This window comes from Engraulis encrasicolus, chromosome 10 (assembly GCF_034702125.1).
Source record: "Engraulis encrasicolus isolate BLACKSEA-1 chromosome 10, IST_EnEncr_1.0, whole genome shotgun sequence".
Taxonomy (NCBI): domain Eukaryota; kingdom Metazoa; phylum Chordata; class Actinopteri; order Clupeiformes; family Engraulidae; genus Engraulis; species Engraulis encrasicolus.
The window spans coordinates 2199493-2223392 of NC_085866.1; the positions used below are offsets into that span (position 1 = coordinate 2199493).

At 44.4% G+C, this 23900-nt stretch overlaps 1 protein-coding gene across 2 annotated transcripts in view; it reads left to right on the forward strand.

Moving 5' to 3' along the window:
• Window positions 1-23900, forward strand: part of chchd6a (coiled-coil-helix-coiled-coil-helix domain containing 6a) — a 135259-nt gene that overhangs the window by 80819 nt on the left and 30540 nt on the right. For both annotated transcript variants that reach the window (XM_063209532.1, XM_063209533.1), the window contains one exon: window positions 417-552. In XM_063209532.1, the coding sequence (XP_063065602.1) occupies window positions 417-552 (136 nt within the window). The remainder of the gene's footprint in view (window positions 1-416; window positions 553-23900) is intronic.

Genomic DNA, 23900 nt, shown 5'->3' on the forward strand with positions numbered 1-23900 from the left:
CTCAAGGGGTATTCATCCATGGATGGAGGTGTAGGGAGAAGTGAGGGGGGATTCAAACCTGCAACCCTCTGTTTTCAACACCACCTGCCTAACCATTAAACCACGGCTGATCCATGATGATCAAATCAGACGTTTTCCTTTTTTTTTTCTTTAGTTGTGATAGTTCACCGCTCATCTGTTTAGAAGGTGCAGGATTCAGTAGAAATTTCTGTATAAAAAGGAGACAATCCGCACACTTCAGGTCTATTTTTGTGCAAAGAAGCTTTACTTGACTTGCAAGCTTTCGGTCCTTAGACCTTCATCAGGTTTAAAAAAAAAAAAAAGTATATATATATTACTTCTTGAAATTGCAATTGACAACTCTATTGACAAGTTGTGCTGATTTCTCTGTGTTTGCTGTTGTTGTTCTCTTGCAGAGCCCGTAACACAGAGCCCGTGTGCACCGTCCTCCAGTCCCAGATCATGCGCTGTTACCAGGACAACCGAGAGGAGACCCTCAACTGCTCCGACCTGGCCAAGGAGTACATACAGTGCATCAACAAAGTTAAAAAGGTACGTTTTGGCCCTGCCGTTGCTATGCGGCCGACCCGGGTTCGATTCCCGGCCCAGGTCCTTTGCTGAACCTCCCCTTCTCTCCCTCCCCACTCACTTCCTGTCACTTACCTTCACTGTCCTGTCAAATAAAAGGCGAAAACGCCCCAAAAATATATATATTTTTTAAAAAAGGTACATTTTTACTCAAGCAATCAAAACAGTCCGACTAAAGCGATCAAAGCAGTCCAACTAAAGCAATCAAAACAGGGCCCTGCCGTGGCTCTTAACGGTAGGGCACTGGGTTGCTACACCTGTGACCCGGGTTTGATTCCGGCCCAGGTGCTTTGCTGAACCTCCCCATCTCTCTCTCCCCCCACTCGTTTCCTGTCCAATCTAAACTGTCCTATCATAGATAAACTAATAAAAGACAAATATATACGTATATATATATTTAAGTCAAAACCGTCCATAAAGAGTGTTTTTGCACACCTACTGTAAGTGCAGGCCCTCTGCTGCTCCGACCTGGCCAAGGAGTTCATGCAGAATAAACAAAGTGAAAAGGGTAGGTTTTTACTCAAGCCATCAAAACAGATCAGAAAAGAGTGCTTTTGCACACCTCATATTTGAGTAGAGAAGTCTAGTTTAGTTATTTGTCCCACATACAGTGCCCTGACCTAGATTACAGCTTGTAGTGAAATGGCTGATATAGTAACTCCACGATGTGGACAGGTGTGTTGGATCCAGTGAGGTTGTCATTCAAAAGTAAGAAAGGTCCCGTGCACTGTCCACTCCACCAGCAAGTATTTTTTTTAATATGTTTTGGTCATCTGACCATCAGTTTTTTTCTCCAAAAACAATGAGGCAAATAAAGTGGCAAACATAACTTCCATGCCCTCAAGACACAATACAATCTAGTCAAATATTCATAGCGCTTGTGTTTTTGGATTTTGATTAATATTATATCTGGGATTATCCTGCCCGGAGGACAGATTTGCATGTTTTATAGCACTATACTGTAGTGGTGTGGATGGGCACTGCCCTCACGATCCGATTCGATCACGATTCGAGAGGTAGCAATTCGATTCGATTGGATTCTATGCAATCCAATTCACTTCTTTTTTTCTTTTTTAAATATGTTTTTAGGGGGGTTTTATGCCTTTATTGACAGTATGAGATGATGACAGGAAGTGAGTGGGAGAGAGAGATGGGGGAGGATTGGGAAATTACCCCGGCCGGACTCGAACCGGGGTCCCCATGGGCATGCAAGCCCAAATGTGTGGGGCTTAGCGCATTGCGCCACAGCGCCCCCGCGATCCAATGCATTGCAATGCATAACATTTCTACTGAAAGCAAAGCAAATGTTTAATCAGTCATGATGAGGCAATGCAAGTAGTCAGATACTGAGCAACAATTTATTGGCTGTTTTCTGTATCAGTTTGTATCAGTCTTGCAATGTTTTGAAGTGCTTTTATTTAATTTAACATTAATTTGCTCCCGAAATATCCATGGAAGAAGTAATTGAAACTTTAAAAAAATTGCCGGATCGAATCTGGAACTTGCCGGATCGATTCTGGATCGTCCATGCCCCGCATTGCATTGCATCGCCGAAACGATCATTGTTGACACCACTAGTACACTGATAGTTGGCAAGAGCTTTGCATTTTACTCAACGGCCTTGAGGTACAAAATGATGAAAATGTGTTGATTATCCAAAAGTGATATGACCGCATAATTAGAATTGATTGGAACCACTTGATAAACATCGAGTCGAACACAGAAATGAATGCCCTCAAATTGCATTTGGTCTACACAACAGTGTTGTTATTAGGTAAAGTAATTGATGTAAATATTTAATTACATACAGGGGAATGCACATGTGCACACGTGCCTCTACCCTCCATGGTGCGATAGTCTGCACATACGGAAATAGCAACTTACAGTACATAGGCTATATAGCTGAACATAGCTGAACAAACGGATAAACTCCTTAACCTCCTAACGCGGAGCCTCTGCTGCTGTATAACCTTATTGTCAACAAAATGGTATAGTATGCAGCAGCTATGTATGTCCAAGACAAATTACCCTTGGGACGAATGAAAAGAATCTTGAATCTTGACCAAGTCTTAATCAGTTACTTGCATTGCTAGCCTAGAAATCTAGACGCCCCCAGTGGCCGCAAATTGAATTGTGGACAGGGCCAATTTTGACAGTCCAGTTCCTAACTCCACTGAAAGAAGGCAGAAAGACTTAAAATAAAAATAGGGTGTAACATATCAAACAGCTTCCTTGGCGACGGTCTGCACTCTCAGAGTGTATGTAGTTATGGAAGCCATTGGACGTAATTGTAATTATAGAGGCCATTGGACACAGTCCTTGTGTACATACATACTAGTCCGGCCAAGAACAATACAAACACGATTCTGAGCTCCAGAAAAAATGGGAACTCCTCCCACTTTGTCAGGGAGCAAACAACCTGTAGCAAACTAAGGGGGGCGGGTCAACCATATCGTTTGGGAAATGTTATCTGTTATGCTCTTGGTCAGACCAAGTCTCGAAGAGATTTGAAAGTCGATGATAATCAGGCTACGTACATACATGTCTCTTCTTTCCTGGAGCAGCTGAAGCAGGCTTTAGTGAAGCCAACTGTCGTCCTTCTTCTCTTTCTTCTGTTATTTACTCGTCCTTTTCTTCTCTTCTGTTATTTACTCTTCTTTATCAGAGGCTCCATCTCGTTTCTTTTTAGCTCGCCTTCTACTGTTTACATGTCTTTAGTCTTGTAAGCCGTTGTTGGCAAGGGAAGGAACGAGCAGGTTTTTTCTTTTTTTTCTTTTTTTCTTGCTTTAGCTGGTAGTTGTTTATCTGCCATTGCCTTCACAAAGCTCCTGAAGCCACTCACGGAAGATAATTAGCCTGACACCGTGTGTGCGTGTGTGTGTGTGTGTGTGTGTGTGTGTGTGTGTGTGTGTGTGTGTGTGTGTGTGTGTGTGTGTGTGTGTGTGTGTGTGTGTGTGTGTGTGTGTGTGTGTGTGTGTGTGTGCGCGCGCGCGCGCGTGCGTGCGTGCGTGTGTGTGTGGTACGGGAGGTCCTCCTCTGTAGTCACGTCTTGTCGACATTAGCTTCACTGTAGTCACTATTGGCTAAACACTGTTTAATACGGCTGTTCCTGACATGACTTCTGTACCCCAACGTTTTGACGAGACACTTTTAATATACAGAATTTCCACTGGCTATTATTAAGCTTATTTTAGGATGACGTGGTAAGATGAAGAAATTATCAAAAGAGTAAGACTATGCACATCCCACCTCGCTGAGGCCAGGTGCAGGACAAAGGCGTATATGACAATAGAAAAAGTACGTAGAAGTGCGCACACTTTAGCTCCGCTTTGAAGGTTTATTCAAGTCAAACAACGTTTCGACTGTTGGGTGCACCTGGTGGGATATGTGTTGACAGGTGTTGTGCTTCGTGTGGTATGTTGAGGACATGAAGATGGTTTTGTCAGAGCCCGAATGGAAAGGCGTAGGATGGCTCCAGCATTTCTGATGTGCAGAGGTGCTCTGTGGTCAACAAAAACAATACAGAGGAGAGGAAAGTTCAACGCAGCACTCTAAATCTTTTTTAGTTAAAAAGCTTTTATTGCATTACAACTGGATGAAAACATCAACATGCTGTTTTTTGCTCATAATGTAGGGCTTTATCAGGGTGGATCCTTAAAAGCACTGCTTTCCGTCTGCACATTTTGTATTTGAGGTAAACAAATAATGAAACAATGGAAAAGCATTTGTCTTTTAGCATAATAAGCCAACAAACATTGCTTAAATGTGTATAAGGTGTTTAACTCTTAAACTTTAAACTGAAGCGTTTGTTTTCCCTTCAGTTGTCATCATATTGAAAGTGAGTCAGTCTCTATTAGTATTGTATATATATGTGCTATATGAACGTAAACTCAGAAACACATTTGGCTAGTTGTTTAACTTAGTAATGGTCATGAATGCTCTATCTCATGTAAGCCAGCCAAGGCTATATTGATAGGTTCCAGTCAAGGCCCCACTAACATGGGTTGTGCCACACTATTTTTTTCCTGTGCTCCCCCTTTCACAACCATAGACTAGGTCTGCACTGGGCACATCTGTACTGTCCTGCCTTCCCTCCAAAGGACTGCTAAACTAGACTAGACTAGACTATGATGGAGTCTGTGCAATCATCCAACCTTCTATTCCCCTGAACACATTCAGCAGTGTGAGGCTCAAGGGCACTCACTCCGCGCAAGATTCATCCGTCTGCTCTGCCCGCATTCAGAATTATTATATGAACAAAACATATGAAGCATACAAAGAAAGTAATTGTGTCATAAACATTATCTGTGAATGCCATGTTACAATTTGTGCTTTTAGTCCTAGTTAAATATTCACAATGTATTCACAATGTTTATCTGTTTTTTCTATCATATAAAAATCATTATTTATTAGAATTTGTAAAGCTTGTACAAAACTTGTGTATGATTATACAATATGGTTTCCATATGAGTGCCGTGTACTGTGCTGCCTTCCCTCCAAAGGACTGCTAAACTAGACTAGACTAGAGAATGATGGAGTCTGTGCAATCATCCAGCCTCCTATTCCCCTGAACACATCCAGCAGTGTGATCCTCAAGGGCACTCACTCACTCCGCTCGCGATTCACCCTTCTGAGCTGCCTGCATTCAGAGAGACACACTAATCAGTGCTATGGCAACCAAGTGCAGCCTGTGCCACACGATTAGAGTGCGACCAGCAACAACAAAGGGAAACTTACAAAACTTGTCTTTTAACTTTTAACACCAACACTGGCTAGGAGTGTAAATCACAGCCTCCATGATGATACGATTCAATATCGATTCTTTTAAGGCAGCGATTTGATTATTTTTTATACTTAAGAATGCCCCATGATACAATGCGATTCAATACTTTTCCATCTACTTTTCCACTTCTACTATGTTATGGAGCTAGGGCATTGGGCAGGGGCCAGCAATTCGATTATTTTCGATACTTAAGATTGCCCCACTATACAATACGATTCGATTAAATCGCCGGCTGTGGGATCGATGCATCGATACATATCGATTATCATTTACACCCCTAACACTGGCCATAGCAGGATGCAATTTATTGGTGAAAAATAGAAACAGATAAACTTCATATTAAGCAAAGGACATATTTAGCTTCCTTGTTGTCTAATCTTGCCTGCAGATAGTTCGTTTGAGTTGCAAGGGAAAACAAGGCCGACAGGCGGACAGATGCGTCCCTCTATGCCAGTTCCAACTATGCCATTTTCCCCCCCAAACGCCCCCCCCTGGCCTCCTCTGTCAACGCCCCCCGGGGATGTACTTTTTGTTTATTGGTCATCATGGACACTCCAAATATTGTGGCAGGCAGCAAGGCAGCAAAATGGCGAGACATGGCTTTAATTTTTGCAGTTTAGGGTATAATAAGCTTATCATCATTCTTGGATTTGGAAAAGAACCATAGGCTATGATTTGAAATTTCACATAGCCTAGATGAAGTGAACATTACAAATTACCAGACATTTATTAGGCCTAACAACCTTTAGTATCACGCCATTTCAGCAGTATGTGCATGTGGGAAAGAATCTAAACATCGACAAATAATAAATAAATAAAACCGTTTGGGTGAATCATGCGCTTATGGACTTTTTTTTCAATACCAGCTTCACCGTCAAGGCACAAAGCAGTGAAACTCAATTACCCAGAATGCTGCACGTGAGCTCTCTACCCGGGTGATTGTGGAAAACAAACATGGCGGCAACTCGCTTTACCAAAGATTCTCTATTGTAAATAATGTGTTAATCCGACGCTAGATTTCTTAACTGATGAAAATCGAAGGCAGAAATCAACATTGTAGTGTCTAAATATGAGGTCGATTGGTCTATTTGTGGCGTACATCACGATCGGCTGAGTTGTTGGCCTCACGTTTGTCAGTTAGCCTGTGGCTAGGCTACTTTTCGCCAACGTTAGCATCCGGTTTAGGCCCTCTGGAAAGGCTATGCTTGCACGCATTCGCTCCGGTCCAAAATGGCAAGTCTGCCGCCCTGTGGCCACAGGAAGGAACAATTTAAAGAAAGCGTTTCAGACACAATTGAAGGCGGACGGACGGACGGACAGACAGACCCTCTTATAGAGATGCTGGGACGCATCTAAAAACTTTGGTGATTCGCTTTGATCTCAGTAAGACAATGACATGATCTCCTACAGTAAGGCAGCAGCCTACAGTGCTGTGAAGGGATGTTATCTTCCACCAGGTGTGTATCACTGTGGCGTCATAGCAACCAAGACAGGGAAAGTGATGCGAATGCAGAAGCAGAGAGAACCACAGCAATCACAGAACCGGTCTCACCGCGGTGACAGAACATCAACTGACACAGAAGGGCCTGGCTTTTATAAATAAAAGACAAACAAAGAAACAAAAAAAAACTAATGTTTATCTCTTTAAAATTCTGGCAAGATGAAAAATTGTTCCCCTGTCACCCGTCACCCACGTCTTCCTTGTGCTTCATGCCGCCCTAACTCAATCTTCAACACGCCTTTATACACACACACACACACACACACACACACACACACACACACACACACACACACACACACACACACACACACACACACACACACACACAAACACACACACACACACACACACACACGCACACGCACACACACGCCTTAACACACACACACACACACACACACACACACACACACACACACACACACACACACACACACGCACACACACACACACCAGCTCAATCTTCCTAACACACTGCACTTCAGCGATATTCAGCTTGCCAATTGGTAGTCTACCAGTTGTCCTTGTTCTCCATTATGTGGAGCGGCAGAGTGTCACGACTCGCAGCTTCTTTTTTTTTTCTCGCTGTATGACAAACACAGAGGATAAAATGGTAAACAGACAATCAATGGAATTTTGCTCGCCTAATCGAATGTCATTCAGTCAGTATTGGAGAGCAGTTCATTTTTTTACAAGTGTCCCTCCCAAGGACATTACTGTGTGGGGAGTGTGGCCTGTTATACAAAAGACATCGGTGCTCAGTCCTGTCTGTTGCCCTCATTCTTGGTAAACTAGTTGGATTTTGGCCACATTTTTCTGACTATTGTAGCGTTCTCTACAGTGCTGTGTGCACTGTGGGTTCTGTATTCAGGGGGATTCAAGTGGATAGTTGGGTTTTTTTTTGTAAAGATTTTTGTTTGGCTTTTTGAGCCTTTATTTCTGATAGGGTAGTGAAGACTGACAGGCCGGATTCGAACCTGGACATCAAGCCGATATTGTGTGTGTGGGTGTGTGTGTGTGTGTGTGGGGGGGGGGGGGTCACAGCGCCCACTCAAGTGGATAGTCTATACACTTTTTGGTAACGCTTTACTTTACAGTACAGTACGGTACAGTAATTACTGTGTACTTTCTGTGTAACAACAGGGTAACAGAGAGAGGACACAGTACACAGTAATTACATATGGTAACTATACCGTAAAGTAAAGCGTTTCCCACTTTTCTCCTCTCATATATTTCTACTTATTTATCTACTTCCACTCACTCTATATATTTATTTATATTTCCTAGATGTTTCTTTATGAGTTGCTTTTGCTCAACAATGCCAGATATGAAACTTAAAGTTTAGTAAGAAGTGAGTAAGAGCTGACAACCTGAGCCAAGTGCATGAGAGAGCCAGATGAGAAGACGTTACCATTGAGTCCTATGAGACCAGCTAGCCACCAACTGGTCTCATAGGACTCAATGTTAATTGCTAGCTTGGAGGTAAAGTTTGCAATGCCATACTCGGAGAACGGTTGAAAGTACAGGACAAAAGGTAAAACTAAATCATTTAACTCTAGGAGAGGTGTAAAATAAGCTTATTTCCAAAAATGAGACGGTATCACTTTAAGTGAAGCCATTGTGTAATATAACTTTTTTGGGGGGTTACATAATACTATATTAATGACGTACAGTAAGTCCCTTAAAGCCATAATTCATCCGTAACACCTCTGGGTCCCTCAGCTCTGACGCTTGCCTGTCCTTGATCCCTCTTCTCATCTGGCTCTCTCAAACACATGGCTCAGGTTGGCAGCTCCTAGTCATTTTTTTCCCCTTAAAGTAGCAAATGATTTTTACTTCAATGTTTCACAACTCACAAGGATGTTTCAAAACGCACATTTTTACTTGTAAGTGCTAGATTTGATTTTCTCTTCTGACTTTTTGAACTCTGCATAGTCCGTCCTCTGTGTTTGGAGAGAAGGCAACAGTACCATTCCTGTAACCATAGACTGCAGCCTCTGGCAAGGGCTGTAACAATACACTCAACTTGTGAGTCGGTTCATATGATGATCTTTGACCTACGGTTCGATACGCCACATTTTTTTTACAAATATATCTTTTTTTTCTTTTTTTTTCTTTTTTTTCCAAAAAACGAATGATACTAAATTATCATTTATAGGTAGAGCAGGTTACAAGTCGTAGATATTTTTAACTGTTAAAAAATAATAATCAGAAAGATTTGAAACTTGAAAGCACTATCACATCATATCATTTGGTTGTTTTGTGCACTGAAAGGTAACCCAACTTTGAAAAAGGGTATCACGAGACTGCCTTCGTGCATAGCGATACAGTATCATGATTATGAATATGTGTATCACGATTTCTTGGTTCGATACGATATCGTTACAGCCCTACTTGTGTCATCTCCATGTGCTCAGAAGGCCACAGATGTCAACAAGCAGATTCGCAGGCATCACGCCTCCGTCATTCAATTCACTGAAATTCATTTCACTCAATTCGATTTTATCCAACTCCAACACTGAATTCAATTCAACAGTCCACTTCAATTTAATTCATTCAGCTCAATTTGTACACACAGATAAGATGGTTGCAAGATAACTAAATAGACTAAGGGGGAATAAAAAGCCTAGCCTTGGTGATGGCTTACACAGCTGAGGCACCGCACTGTTATAACGGGGACCCAGGTTCGAGCCCAAGGTCATGGCCCCATCCTCCACCACTGTTATAACGGGGACCCAGGTTCGAGCCCAAGGTCATTGCCCCACCCTCCACCATCTCTCTCTCCTAATCATCTCCTGTCATCTCTTTACTCTCACTGTCAAATAAAGGCATGAAACCTCAACAGAATACTTGAAGCTGTACCTCCAGTGGCACGCTGTAATAGTCATTTAAATGTAACTACCATAGCACTATAATACTATGACACAACACAGGCCCTTCAGTAATGCACCACGAGTTGGTCATTACCATATTGGTAACAACAAATGTATAAAGCTGCGTCTTAAGGGGTTAAAAAGAATAACAAAAATCGAACAAAGATGTCTCCATTGCCAGTGTAAAGACAAAAACAAGGCAAACCATTTTACATTTTTACAGAGAGCTAAAACAATCCTATAACAGCGAGATATTATGTAGTGAGACACAACACACACACACACACAAAATGTTCATGACAGTGTTGCTAAACCTTCCCTCCGTAAATCAATCAACCAATCACTGACACAGTCACATAGAATAGCAATTACAAGTCACATGCTCCTGTGCAGCCAGCGCTGTGCAAGGAAACTACCTCTGCATCACGCTGCGATGTTCTCAGTGTTTGCATAGCAATTTTGCGAGTCGACAATGATCCAGTTCAGTGAGCCAGTACTCTCATCAGTGAACAACGTCTCTTATCTCTATACCTTGCAAATGGAAATGTACGGATGCTGACTTGGGTGTGTGTGTGTGTGTGTGTGTGTGTGTGTGTGTGTGTGTGTGTGTGTGTGTGTGTGTGTGTGTGTGTGTGTGTGTGTGTGTGTGTGTGTGTGTGTGTGTGTGTGTGTGTGTGTGTGTGTGTGTGTGTGTGTGTGTGTGTAAAGCTGACTCTTGTAAGCAGTCGTCAACTCTACAATAACGTAACATAATACTATAAGCTAGGGTTCTTTCAGTGACAGAATTTATCTTGCAAATGAAAAGACGGTCTTGTGAAGAATCACCATCAGGCACTGATAACAGTTTTACAAAGCTACTGTTGAACAGCAAACTTTGATGTTTGTAGCGTGTCAAACAAGCATGTGCTAAAAGAATGCCTGGATTATTTATATGTAAAAACTATTACATTTCTATTGAAAAACACACAACATACAGTAGACAGGACCCAGATGAAAAGAGGGACTGATGGACAGTGGCAACTAATGTGTATGTGAAACCATCAAATATTAAAAGAATGGCTGAAATTATTTCAAAACTGTCACAGTTTTTCGTAGAAACAGACTACACAGAGAGCATGTGGATGAGGAGAGAGTGTGATATGATAGTGGCCGATAGAGTCCCATAACAATTTAACGAAACTGCAGTCTAACGCTAAAAGAATAGCTTATTTAAATACTGTCATGTTCTTATAGAAACTGCCTAAAACGACAGACAGAAAGAGAAGAGAGAGTGCGATACAGTAGACAATAGCTGGTAATGTCCCATAACAATTTGAGAAGAACTAGTCTAATACTAAAATAGCTGAATTATTTATTTTAAAAAAAACTTCTTATAGAGAAGCAGACTACAAAGACAGAAAATGGATGTGAGCGTTGAAGAGAGAGAGAGAGAGAGAGAGAGAGAGAGAGAGAGAGAGAGAGCGCAATGCAATGCGATGCAGCAATGTCTGGTATTGTCCAGTAACAATAAAACAACACTACCTTCTACTACCAAAAAATGGCTGGAATGTTGCCTGAAAACTGTCACATTCTTATTGTATGGAGAAATAGAGTACACAGATAGAAGAAGATAAAAAGAGAGAGTGGTGTTCTGTAGAGGCTGATAATGCCCGGTAACATTTTGGCAAAACTACTATCTAACACTAAAGGAATGTCTGGATTATATTTTTAAAATGTCACAGCGCCACGCTCATATGGAGAAGCAGACAGGAAGTGGAGGAAGAGTAGGTAAGGGGCCAACAGTTAGACAGCGACTGATAATGTGCAGGAACAATTTGACAAAACTACAGTCTTAACACCAAAAGAATATCTGGAATAATAAAGATTTTTTATAAATGTCACAATGCCACTGTTCATATGGAGAAGCAGACAGGAAGTGGATGAGGTGTGGGGTGATACAATACGATAGACCAGTGGTTCTCAACCTTTTTTTTAAACAAACGCCCCTTTACCTCATCAAGCCTGACAACGCCCCCCCTTAGTATTAAGAAATGAAATCGACTAATGCCCCCAATGGCAACTAACCACCGCCCCCTGTATCAGTTGTATCCTTCTGGATCTGCACCTCTGCGGGGCTGTACACTCCCACACCCCCACCCCCCCGTTGAGAAACACTAGGATAGACAGCGGTTGATAATGTCCACTGATGCCCAGGGGGATAACCTCGACTCACCTCGCCTCCTGCCTGCTCTGCTGTGCGTAATTGACCAGGGATTGACCAGCGCACGCTTGAAGGAGTTCAGCTCTCCAGCAGTTTGTAGGAGGAAGAGGGAGGAAGAGGAAGAGAGAGAGAGAGGGATGGACAGAGAGAGAGGGAGGGAGGAAGAGGGAGAGAGAGAGGGAGGAAGAGGGAGAGAGGGAGGAGAGGAAGAGGAAGAGAGAGAGGGAGGAAGAGGGAGAGAGGGAGGGAGAGAGAGGGAGGGAGGAAGAGGGAGAGAGGGAGGAGAGGAAGAGAGAGGAGAGGAAGAGGGAGGAAGGGGGAAGAGAGAGAGGAGAGGAAGAGGGAGGAAGGGGGAAGAGAGAGAGGGAGGGAGGAAGAGGGAGAGAGGGAGGAAGAGGAAGAGGGAGTAAGGGGGAGAGGAAGAGGGAGGAGAGGAAGAGGAAGAGAGAGAGGAAGAGGGAGGAAGGGGGAAGAGAGAGAGGGAGGAAGAGGGAGAGTTTGACTTTGATGGTGAAATAAGTTTTGAGCGCTGCCTCACACACTTGAAGAAGTGAAGACGGTGTGAAGACAAGAAATGGTGCAACAAGGGCAAGTGCAAGGGATTCGCTCTCTCCCTCCACCCCTGCCTCCCTCTCCTCCTCTCCTCCCTCTCTTCCCTCCACCCCCTCCTCCCTCTCCACCCTCTCCACCCTCTCCTCCCTCCAACTCTCTCTTCCTCTCCTCCTCTCCTCCCTCCACCCTCTCTTCCTCCATCCTCTCCTTCCTCCTCCCCCCCTCCATCCTCCCTCTCCTCTCCTCCCTCTCCTCTCCTCTCCTCCCTCCATCCTCTCCTCCCTCCATCCTCTCCTCCCTCCATCCTCCCTCTCTTCCATCCCACCCTCTCCTTCCTCCTCCCTCTCTTCCTCTCTCTCCCCCCTCTCTTCCTCTCTTCCTCCACCCTCTCCTCCCATCCTCCCTCTCCTCCCTCCATCTCTCTCCTCCCTCCACCGACTTACTTTCTCTGTCTGTCTGCCTGCCTGTCTCTCTTCTAGTTGATGTGTAAGTTTAGTGTGTGTGTGCGTGCGTGCGTGCGTGCGTGCGTGCGTGCGTGTGTGTGTGTGGTAAGAAAGTCTGCCGTTTCCTCCTGCATTGTATGTTTGTGCATTAGAGGGAGAAAGAAGATGTGTTTGAGAGAGAGAAGAGAGAGTGTGTGTGAGAGAGAGAGAAAGAGAGAGGAGAGAGAGAGAGAGAGAGAGAGAGAGAGAGAGAGAGAGAGAGAGGGAGAGAGAGAGAGGGAGGGAAACAGCTTTCTGAGTGCCTTGGGTGGTGTGTCTGTATTTCGATTGATGTTGCGGAGCAGAGTAGAGAGCCGTGCAGAGCAGTAGAGCTGCTCAGAAGAAGACTGCAGAACATGTTTGCAGGGCCTCAGAAATAAACTTCTAGCTGTCTTTCACACACACACACACACACACACACACACACACACACACACACACACACACACACACACACACACACACACACACACACACACACACACTTCTTGCTGTCTTTCTTACCTCTGGCCCTGGCAGTAGGCCCCCGAGTCTGAACTTTCCTCCATAACATGCTCTTCTTCTCTTCTTCTCTTCTCCTCTCCTCTTCTCTTCTCTTCTCTTCTCTTCTCTTCTCTTCTCTTCTCTTCTCTTCTCTTCTCTTCTCTTCTCTTCTCCTCTTCTCTTCTCTTCTCTTCTCTTCTCTTCTCTTCTCTTCTCTTCTTCTCCTCGACTGCCGAGTTGGTTCACACCAATCCATAGCACAGCAGATGCAAGCGTTTCATGTCAACCACCGCATTGCATTGTGAAATGAATGTGGTTGGCCTTGCCGTGGCACTCGTCTACCATTCGATTCCCGGCCCGGGTCCTTTGCCAGCCCTTCCCCATCTCTCTCTCCCCACTCGCTTCCTGACGCCACCTTAAGTGTCCTATCATAAATAAGGTCAAATAGACCCAAAACATATATTATTTTTTTTAAATGAAATGAATTTGGTGATTTATGGTTTTCTGCGAAGGCAAAGTGCAGTAACTAACTACATGTTTTGTCAAAGTCTAGAGTTTAGACTGAAAATGGTCTTCATTGCACCGCCTTCGTCTTGTGACAAAGTTGTAGGGTCAAAAAACGTGTCCTGTGTCAGAGGTATTGCTACCTTATGTCAAAGTTGCAGCAACTACAACATCTATCTACCCTAATGTCGATGCTCAGTTTCAACGTTGCCGTTGTTATTGTACTTTGCCCTTGTAGGCAGGGCCGGATTAATGCACAGGCTAGATATGGCTGCAGCCTAGGGGCCCCCACCTGCCAGGGGCTCCCTGATTGGCCAAAAGTGAAAAATGGCAAAATTGTGACAAGATGCAATGCTGGAAAATGAATCTGTCGTGTTGAGTACAGTTGCTATCTATGCAAATTTGTCTCGAAATTTGCCTTTCGGGGGGCCCCACAGCGACCTGTAGACTAGGGGCCCCAGGCCCTGCTTGTAGGGCACTATGGTTCTCTGCAATGTATGTATGAAGTAGTTTTGTGTTTTGTCGTGTTTTTCTCTTACTGGTTAGCTAGTGGTTTCTAATGGGTTAGTAATATTAGTCATGGGAGACGACATTAGACAACACCAAGCCATGACTGTGGAGCTCATGTCATCATGATTGCGTGTAATTGGTGTGAAAACTATTTTATTGGTGCCAACACTTTCCGTCCATTTAACAACACTATGTTGTTTTCATGAGAACAGCCTGTGTTATTATATCAACTTGTCAGCACTGCAACTGTCAGTACACAGACGTGCGCGCACACACACTCACTCGCACACACACACACACACACACACACACACACACACACACAGACACACACACACACACACACACACACACACACACACACACTTCACACACACACACACACACATACACACACACACACACACACACCACACACACACACACACACACACACACACACACACACACACACACACACACACACACACACACACACACACACACACACACACACCTCACACCTCACACCTCACACACCTCACAGCACACACACACACCCAACACACACACACATACACACCCTGAGACACGCACATGAACCTGTCAGAGGCCACCCCTTCCCTCATTCCTCCGCAGCTCTTGTATTAAATGCTGGCAGAGCTGTCTGTCAAGACTGCCTTTGTCAGATTACAGAGTGCATTAGGTTCGATCCGCTCCAGTGGTGAAGGACTGAGGCGGCAGACTAATGAGGCAGAGGGCTCCCTCGCTCATCTCATCTCAGCGGCCTGGCCTGGACTGGTCGGGCAGCCATGGCTCAGTCAGAGATTCTTTAAGTATATAGAGATATGTCAATGTAATAGGTTGCTATGGGCACCTAACATGAACAGGTTCCGGTCTGCCTAAAGGGGTGTGTCATAATACTCCTAGCTTTGAATAGAACAGTCCTTAAGTCTGCCTAAAGGGGGATCCCCCCCCCCCCTTTGCAATAGTAGAACCCGGAAACAATAGGCCAATGGAACCTCTCTCTCTCTACTCTCTCTGCTAATGAGGCAGAGGGCTCGCTCATCTCATCGGCCTGGCCTGGACTTGGACTGGTCAGGCAGTCGTGGCTCAGTGGTTAGAGCACTGGGTTGGCAACCCTAGGGTTCCCGGTTCAATGCCTGACCGGACCACGGCTGAAGTGCCCTTGAGCAAGGCACCTAACCCCCACACTGCTCCCCGGGCGCCGCTCAGCAGGCAGCCCACTGCTACGGACTAGTGTGTGTACCTCAATGTGATTCACTAGTCCAAATGGGATAACGTGCAGAGAAAGAATGTCCCCGGCCCAAGGGGACCAACATTGGTTCCAATTGACTTCTCTCCAGCCTGGACTTGGCCTGGTTACAAGGGAGATAAGATCTCGCTCAATGGCCTGGCCTGGACTCCACGAACTGTACTGGAGGGAGAGAACTGGATGAGGTAGGAGTGGAGCTCGTTTGTTAAAAGGTGGAGCATAGGAGCATAGGTATTTGAAGAATCCCTTACAATACTACAACTCACGACATCCGTTGTAATTGGGTTCTATTGTAACTGTTGGGGAGTGTTTAGCTCATCTCATCGGCCTGGCCTGGACTCCACTCCAGCCTCACCATGTGGAGGGAGAGAACTGAGGTTGGATGAGGTTCCAGACATTTATTCTTGGGGTGGCAAAGGGGTGGCGAAGTGTATTTCAGGGGGGCATGCTTCTACACGAAGGGAAAATTATAAACACTATATAATCGACACACACACTTATGTGATACAGTGAATCCCTTAAAGTGAAATCCTGCAACCTAAAGTTGCAATGATGTCAAGCATTAAGGCTATTGGTCACAATCAGGGCTCTTAATTGGGGTGGCAAATCATATTTCTGGGGGGGCAAATGCCACCCCCTGCCACCCCTTAGAACCGCCCCTGGTTGGATGAGGCAGAAGTGGACTTGCCTGGTAGTGAGATAAGGTCTCGCACAATGGCCTGGCCTGGACTCCACGAACTGGAGGGAGAGGACTGGAGGAGGCAGGGGTGTAGGGTGTATGTCGAAAGGTGGAACATAGGTATTCAAATACTGCAATAACCTCATTGGCAGAATCAGCTCTGTATTGTGCTTGTATTGCACTTTTAAATATGTAATGTGATTGACACATGCAGACTCCTCCAACCCTGGATGTGCCTGGTTACAAGTGAGATATGGTGCAGCCATGGTTCAGTGGTTAGAGCACTGGCTTTTGGTTTTAGGTTCCAATCCCATCTTTGAGGTAATGGTGGAAAGCTCGCACATCCACAGGAACGTCTGACCTGGGAGCAGGACCAAAAGTGACTAGACGATTCTGAGAAAAAGTCCGCTGCACGACCAGGATTTCTTTTGCTCCCAATATTTTATTTTTTAATGACCAGCACCTTCATCTATGGTTGAAGTGCCCTTCAGCAAGGCACCTAACCCCACATTGCTCCAGGACCAGTAGCCAATACCCTGTACCTAAATAAGTGTAATTCACTTTGGATACAAGCGTCTGCTAAGTGTTATGTAATGTAATACAAGAGAGATAAGCTCGTGAGACCTGCCCACTGTAAATCCCTTACCTTAGGGGGTTTGTGGTTTACGATTGACGACGGCTGTTTCACTGGGAGTTGCGAATGTCTATCATTTGGCATACTACGTAGCCCATACCCAATTGTGTCAGTTTTATCTATTGCAACAAACTGCCTCCCTGCTCTCTGATTGGAGCAAAAACGTCTCTACACCATTTGGAAGGAGACAACTGAGGGCTGGATGAGGTTGTAGTGCTGGCTCATTCTTTTAAAACTCGGTTGTCGGTAGACCCGAGTTCGTTCTCCCGCCATCCGTTGTGAATGTGTTCTATTGCAACAGCTGGGGACCATACAAATGTCTGAAGACACTAATGTTTAACAAACTCGCAGTAAAGCAAACTGCTCCAAGTTTGTATTTTGGAACCCCGATCTGAGTACCAGTTTTATTCCACCTTCCTGGAGGTCTGAGTTTCTCACTACCGAGTTTCAAAGGTATGAGCCATGAGTAAAACTCCTGCTAAGTGCCTAAAGCCCCTTTTGAGAAAAGGTGCCCTCAGCCTATAAAACCCTAAATATCACAGCCTCCGAAGCATATAAAAACATTACATGAGTTGCATTTAAAAGCTAAGACCCACCTCTAACATTATAATGTCTTCATTCAGTTCTAACATACCCACATTTTTTTATAAAACATCTGAAATCTCATTAGCCTTGATGCTGCGTGTATGCAGCTCCAGGCGCCAAGGTCAATGCAGCAAATACACAGCATCCAGCATCAATAGGTTACATATGTAGCATGCCTGACACAGTGGAGAGAGACTACGCCAGCCTCACAGTGTGGAGGGAGAGAAGCAGTGTTGCCAGATTAGGCAGTTTCCCGCCCAAATGGGCTGCTTAGGATGGGCGTCTGTGGGTAAAACTGGGTAAAAAGGCCATTTGGGTGGGTTCTTCAGACGATTTATGGCCATAGAAATCAATAGAATTTAGTTCAAATTGGGCGGGATTTAGTGCTTCCAGGCGGGTTTTGAGCATTTTTTGGGCTGGAAATCATCAGTCTCATCTGGCAACCCTAGAGAGAAGTGTGAGATTGGATGAGGCTGGACTGAAAGAGCACACTTGAAAGGTGGAGAAGGAATGTTGTAACTCAAAAATACGGCAGTGAGTGTGGTATTTTAAAAATCAACTTCATAAAATCTTGTGAAGAAATATTGTGCTCTTCTTGTATGACGGACACGTGTACAGACCTCTGCAGCCTTGCACTCTAAGAAGAAATGTGTCATTTTTGACACATGTATTGTGTTAAGGTGATTTTAACACATAGTGTGTGGAATATGACACAACATGTGTATTATTCAGTTAAAATGCTGTGTTTGACACATTTTGTGTAAAAATTGTACATTAATAATTCACATCGTAAATATATTTTAAATTTACAATGTAGCCAACAACTCATCACAAACCAGGACTTAGGTTTGAATATTACACATGACACAATATGTGTTGTCTCCGAGCACACACATTCAAATGTGTTGTCCCTGAGCACACACTTGTGTCAGTTGTGTAATTTCTGACACAGTACTTTTTAGAGTGTGTGATGTGTAGAGTGTGAACTGAGAATGGAGACTCCTCCAGCCTCACAGTTTGGAGGGAGAGAAGTGCGAGTTTGGAGGGAGGAGTGTGAGTTTGGAGGGAGAGGAGTGTGAGTTTGGAGGGAGAGAAGAGTGAGTTTGGAGGGAGAGGAGTGTGAGTTTGGAGGACGGAGAGAAGTGTGAGTTTGGAGGGAGAGGAGTGTGAGTTTGGAGGGAGAGGAGTGTGAGTTTGGATGAGGCTGGACTGGACGAAAGGTGTAGAAGGAATGTTGTAACTCAAATACGGCAGTGAGGGTGGTGTTTTAAAAAATCAACTTCATGAAATATTGCGAAGAAATGTTGCGCTCTTCTTATTATGACAGACACGTGTACAGACTACAGATTTGGAGTGAACTTGAGCTGGATGAGGCTGGGTTGAAGTGGATGAGGCTGGGTTGAGCTGGATGAGGCTGGGTTGAAGTGGATGAGGCTGGGTTGAGCTGGATGAGGCTGGGTTGAGCTGGATGAATCTGGGTTGAGCTGGATGAGGCTGGGTTGAAGTGGAGGAGGCTGGGTTGAAGTGGATGAGGCTGGGTTGAAGTGGAGGAGGCTGGGTTGAGCTGGATGAGGCTGGGTTGAAGTGGATGAGGCTGGGTTGAGCTGGATGAGGCTGGGTTGAAGTGGATGAGGCTGGGTTGAAGTGGAGGAGGCTGGGTTGAGCTGGATGAGGCTGGGTTGAGCTGGATGAGGCTGGGTTGAGCTGGATGAGGCTGGGTTGAAGTGGATGAGGCTGGGTTGAAGTGGAGGAGGCTGGGTTGAGCTGGATGAGGCTGGGTTGAGCTGGATGAGGCTGGGTTGAAGTGGAGGAGGCTGGGTTGAGCTGGATGAGGCTGGGTTGAAGTGGAGGAGGCTGGGTTGAGCTGGATGAGGCTGGGTTGAGCTGGATGAGGCTGGGTTGAAGTGGATGAGGCTGGGTTGAGCTGGATGAGGCTGGGTTGAAGTGGATGAGGCTGGGTTGAAGTGGATGAGGCTGGGTTGAGCTGGATGAGGCTGGGTTGAGCTGGATGAGGCTGGGTTGAAGTGGATGAGGCTGGGTTGAAGTGGAGGAGGCTGGGTTGAGCTGGATGAGGCTGGGTTGAGCTGGATGAGGCTGGGTTGAAGTGGAGGAGGCTGGGTTGAGCTGGATGAGGCTGGGTTGAGCTGGATGAGGCTGGGTTGAAGTGGATGAGGCTGGGTTGAGCTGGATGAGGCTGGGTTGAAGTGGATGAGGCTGGGTTGAAGTGGATGAGGCTGGGTTGAGCTGGATGAGGCTGGGTTGAAGTGGATGAGGCTGGGTTGAAGTGGATGAGGCTGGGTTGAAGTGGAGGGCACATTTGAGAGGTGTAAGTAGAACAAGGAAACACTGTGGTATTTATTTAATCATCAACTACTGACAATATACATGATAAACTCTTTTGTGCTCTTAAATGTGATGTATGACAGACAAACACACATCACTGTCATCATTGGTACCCAAAATGAACCTGGACTTGAAAGGAATGCTCTTTGAGAAATACACCCAAAACGATACAGTGTAAACTATGGATTATGGCCAAATTGTGAACATTTGTTATTTTTTTTGTCTTACCCCATTATCTCCGATCTGTCCCCCCCTCCTCTATACAATCTCTATGTATCCTTTTAAGATACAGCATCAGTGCGAAAACTCACTGAATGTAAGCCACTGCAACAACCGTGTATTCTCTGCAATAGACCCACCATCATTGCTACCCAAAAACGAACTCGGACTTGAAAGGGATATACTAAAATGATACAGTGTAAACTATGTATTATGGTTATGGCCTTGTCTGAATCTAAGCCACTGCAACAAACGTGTATTCTCTGCAATAGACACCACCGTCCTCATTACCGTCCTCTTTGGTGCTGATGTAACTGTGGTCCAATAGTCCACTTGGCACCGTAAACATCTGTAATGGATCTCGCTTCCTGCATTTCCAAAGCTGAATGTGTACTTGTTTCATTAAGTTGCACAAAAAGATGCATCTTCCGTATTTATGCAGGTAGAAATGGCTGACATTTCAGTTATGTACCTTTAAACAACCTTATTGTGTATAATAATGGGAGATGAGGGCTTAAAATACTAACTCAGTGGTTCTCAAACTTATTTTGGGGCCACTGCACTAACCGAAGGTCAGTCAGTAAAAATGTTGATCATCATTCTTATGTGAAAAAGTGAAAGCCCAAGTGGGAAACTCCAACTCCCATTGTCATTGTGACACAGCACTCCAAAGCACACTGCACACACAAGTGCACACTGCACACAATGAAACTGCATTTATGCCTCACCCGTGCAAGGGGCAGCCCCCAATTGGCGGCCGAAGTGCAGCGGGTCGGTGCCATGCTCAGGGTACCCCAGTCATGGAGGAGGATGGGGGAGAGTGAAATTTAGCAGGTTTGAAAACAGCAGCCCTCACAATATTTCTAAGAGCTTTAATTCCAAAAGCACACCCTCCCTCCTGGCATTAATGGATGTAAATGAAAATCCAACAGCCACAGTCTACAGTAGCTTATGGAAATATTAGCTCGGCAAACATATACTGTAGGGCCTGTTCTAGAATGTTCCATGTGGAGAGAGGAGAGGAGAGGAGAGGAGAGGAGAGGAGAGGAGAGGAGAGGAGAGGAGAGTGGAGGAGAGGAGAGGAGAGGAGAGGAGAGTGGAGGAGAGGAGAGGAGAGGGGAGGAGAGGAGAGGAGAGGAGAGGAGAGGAGAGGAGAGTGGAGGGACTCTGGGGGGAAGTAAGAAAGAAAGTGAACTTTTGTAATCACTGTCCACTTCTCCTCTTCACAGTCCACTGAGCCAGGAGCTCTGCGCTGAATAGCGTTACTTATTTTTATTTAATACAAATCCTGTAGCTTTGGGAACTTCAGTGAAGCCTCTTGTGACAACTGCACACACATGGGAGGATGGACTAGGCCCGCTTGCTTGCTCTCGTGTGTGCACAGATTGGAAAGAGTGTTTGAAGAAGTATCAAAGCAAGCAGCCTCTAGCTGATCACAGTTTTAAATATTTAATGTTGCTTATACAGTATGCATACGTGAGTAGCTTGAAATAAAGCCACCGCAGCGGTGTGGTTTAAGTTGATTTGGAAAGGAATATTTAAATAGTTGATCTTACTGAATGATGTAACCAGCGTAATATTCTGTAGTGAAATAATTGTTTTGTTTACTCCATAAGAGTTGAGAGTTGTTTTGTTGTTGTTGTTGTTGTTGTTGTTTAGACTTCATTTTAGAGAGCTATTAATTGGTTTAAATGATCAAGGAGCATTGTTTGTTTAGTTGATTGACAGGTAGAATTGTTTTAGAATAATTTTGATTGACAATCAACCGCAACAAGCCAGTGGTGTGGGCCTATCAGCGCTTGTCCTCAGCGTTGCTAAGGTACGCTTCCGGAAACATGGGGTGGAAGTGTTCTCGCACATCAATCGCTTTACTGTCCCATTTTTGTGTATGGTATGGCAGTGCAAATTTTACCTCCAAGCTAGTAGTTAACATTGAGTCCTATTAGACCAGTTAGCGGCCAGCTGGTCTCATAGGACTCAATGTTAACTGCTAGCACGGAGGTAAAATGTGCACTGCCATACTCGGAGAACGAATGAAAGTACAGCAGAAAGGTGAAGCTCAATTATTTTACTCAAGGGGAGGTATAAAATAAGATTATTTCCAAAAATGGGACAGTATAACTTTAAGGCCTATATTGAAGATAGCCATCTTTACAACAGACCACACCTTCGCTGGGTCCCCTAAAAATGGCAAATGCAATTTTGTAAAGCTATCTTTACAAACTATGTCATATTTCATGTGAAACTGCATTACATTACAATTATATCGGGGGGCAGTTAAGACAGCCTCATAGGTTCCCCTCTCCTGAGTTAAAGGCAAACGCATTAGCACTGAAGTGTAGTCATCTCAGCCTCGAACAGGCTTACCAGGTGGCCTGGTGCAGAAGCAGACCTCCAGGACATGTGAGCTCCCATGAACCAGCTTTTTTTTCTTTCATTATTTTGCACTATTTCAAAGCTTCTCCTTTTCTGTCACTCAACCCACTCACTCTCTCCCTGATATGGGGATGCAAACGACACATATTTTTTTCTCCAATGTTTTTTTTTTTATTAAGCTTTAACATACTGTGTATTCATTACTTACAGTTGAGTATTGGATTGAATATCGTCAAAGAAGTTTTATATAGCTACTGTATGAGTAATGCAATAAAACCTAGCGGTAAATAAAAAATGAAAAGAAACAATAGCCATACAATCCAAACAGAAAAATATGAACTGAAATGGTATACCAATGATAAAAATTTCTTCTCAGCTGGCATTCGTTTTCACTCCTGTGTGAGGTGCAGGGAGCATGGCGCTCCATTCTCTGCTCTCCCTCTTCCGTCTCCTCATGCCCTTTCCACATTCCATCCCCTCTCCCTCGCTCTGCTTTTTAAAAGCAGTAATTCAACCACACTACTTCTCACCAGTCCATCTATGCCCAGTGGGCTGTTATTATTATTGTTATTATTATTATCACCACTATTGATTCCATTCCATATTTCTGGTTGCCCGTTGTCAAAACCCACTTTCTTCACGCCAAGGCCATTGATTTGTCACTCCGCCGTCCATGTGAGTACTGCACCAGGCCAATCTTGAGTGAGAGGTGATTATCTTTCCTTTTCTGTGGCAACTTTTGCTCCCCTCTTGCTTTTTTTCTCTGGGCTTTGTTTGTCCAAATAATGGTGGTGCTTCTTCTTGGAGGCTGGAGAAAGGGAATACGCTTAACAAGACATTTTTTTTCTCCAGCAGGACTCCAAACAACCTCCAGCAGCTACACTTTTGTGGCTCTGTGGTTTTTGAAAGCACAGTGATTGTTCGTCTAGTCCTATGTGCCATAATTGTAGACTGTTTTTCTCCAGCTGTGAAGACTTAACATGAAGATGAGCCTTGGAACTATTGGCTGGTAGATGAAAGCGTATTGTATTTTACCGTACATTTTGTCACATATCTGTGAGCTGTGGACTTTTTGTCTTTTATGTCTACAACTACCTATTTTTCTGTGAATGTGAGTAGCTTGTTGATTGCATTATTTGTTATATTGTCCAGAATCAAATAGTACATCTCATTTGGTTTATTTTGGTTACAAGATACTTGTATAATCTGCATCGATTATTTCAGTGTCAGATTTGGACAGGTTTTCTCAGAAATTACATGATAATAATGCATATTATTAGGAAGCGCCTCTCTAAACACTCAAGTTCAATGTACAAAATTAAAACTTCAA